Source organism: Malurus melanocephalus, unplaced genomic scaffold (genome assembly GCF_030028575.1).
Source record: "Malurus melanocephalus ecotype Western Australia unplaced genomic scaffold, MMel_1.1 scaffold_306, whole genome shotgun sequence".
NCBI classification, from domain to species: Eukaryota; Metazoa; Chordata; class Aves; order Passeriformes; family Maluridae; genus Malurus; species Malurus melanocephalus.
The window spans coordinates 923701-925017 of NW_026623538.1; the positions used below are offsets into that span (position 1 = coordinate 923701).

Below are 1317 nucleotides of genomic sequence, written 5' to 3' on the forward strand. Positions count from 1 at the left end.
AAAAAGACCACTGGAGAACAATGATGTGTAGAACAGCATAAAGAATGGCTAACCTTGGATGTTCCAAAGTCGCAGCCACTGTGGGCATCAACTTCTTTGAGGTCAGCATACAAAAAAGTCATTAAATTCACAACATCATCAAAGTGTTTTTAATTTATTTTGATGATAGCAGGAACAAAAAGGTTTGGAGATTCCTTTTCAAGTCCACTTGAGGGCAAGAGGGAAAATGCATCAATTATTTAATTATGCATGTGTGCATATTTATGTCAAAWGTAAAGTTTTATAGTTACATAACCCCTTTTTCTTTCTTTACAGAAAACCCTGTTTGTTTCCTGTTTATGATCCAGAGTATGCAGCCAGCAGGATTGTGGATGCAATTAAAAAGGAAAAATTTTATCTGATCATGCCTCCAGCYGTATACGTACTTGGTCTGAAAATGTAAGCATGTGACTTGTCTTCTAACACTGCCTTCTTTCCTTTGCCATATACTTGTAAAATCAGCAGGAAAATTTACCGAAAGAGTCCTTTAGTTAATATTCCTGCAGTCACTCCAGTTATATGTACCCAATTTCAAAGAAACAGTGGGTTTGATTTTTTTAATAATTTAGGTGAATAAGATTCCTCTGGCCCCTTCTGTGTCTAAGGAACGTATTCATTTGCAGTTGGGTATAGAAATTTTCCAAAATTTTTCGTAAGGCAATACACTGGGAACAATGCCTGGTCTAGCACTTTCTAGGTCCARTCACTGCCTCCCCTGCAGGCTGGGCTTTCACAAAATGTCTTTCACAAATGTCATTTATTTMCCCATCTATAATACTGAAGCACCAAATATGCTTTGAAAAAGACATTTGAAGTATTGCCCACATATAAATGTATCTGTCATTTTGTTATTCATGCAGTATCTTTTTCTAAAAAATTTACACTAACTCGATGTTTGTCTCATCAGTTTCCTGCCTAGAATACTGATACTACTMCTTGAGTCTTATATTAAGTTCCCTGAGAGCATGGAAGAAGCCTTTGGCCAGAAGAAAAAGGTTTGAAACCAAAAGTAATGTGAAGACTTCAAGTGCCATCTAATGGAACATTTCCAGTTAAAAAAAGAAAAAAACATTTTAAATCTTGTATATTCTTCAACAGAAAATCTACTTCCAGTTTGCTATTTTACATTAGTCCGCATGCCATTTAATTCTTCAAAATTGTATTTTATGTCTTTATATTTGTTAATCTTCTGAGTAACTTTTGAAAAATCACTAAAATTTAAAAYTACATTGGTATTATGTTAAGTGACCAAGCAAAAACTTAGCATGGACTGTACTG

The 1317-nt window shown here is 34.5% G+C and overlaps 1 protein-coding gene across 1 annotated transcript in view; it reads left to right on the forward strand.

Annotated features, from left to right (window-relative positions):
• The window catches only part of LOC130579987 (epidermal retinol dehydrogenase 2-like), a 9209-nt gene extending 8104 nt beyond the window's left edge, over positions 1-1105 (forward strand). Inside the window, exons 5-6 of the mRNA XM_057377209.1 lie at positions 312-438; positions 947-1105. Coding sequence (XP_057233192.1) covers positions 312-438; positions 947-1040 — 221 coding nt within the window. The 3' untranslated portion in view covers positions 1041-1105. The remainder of the gene's footprint in view (positions 1-311; positions 439-946) is intronic.
• Positions 1106-1317: the final 212 nt, after the last annotated feature.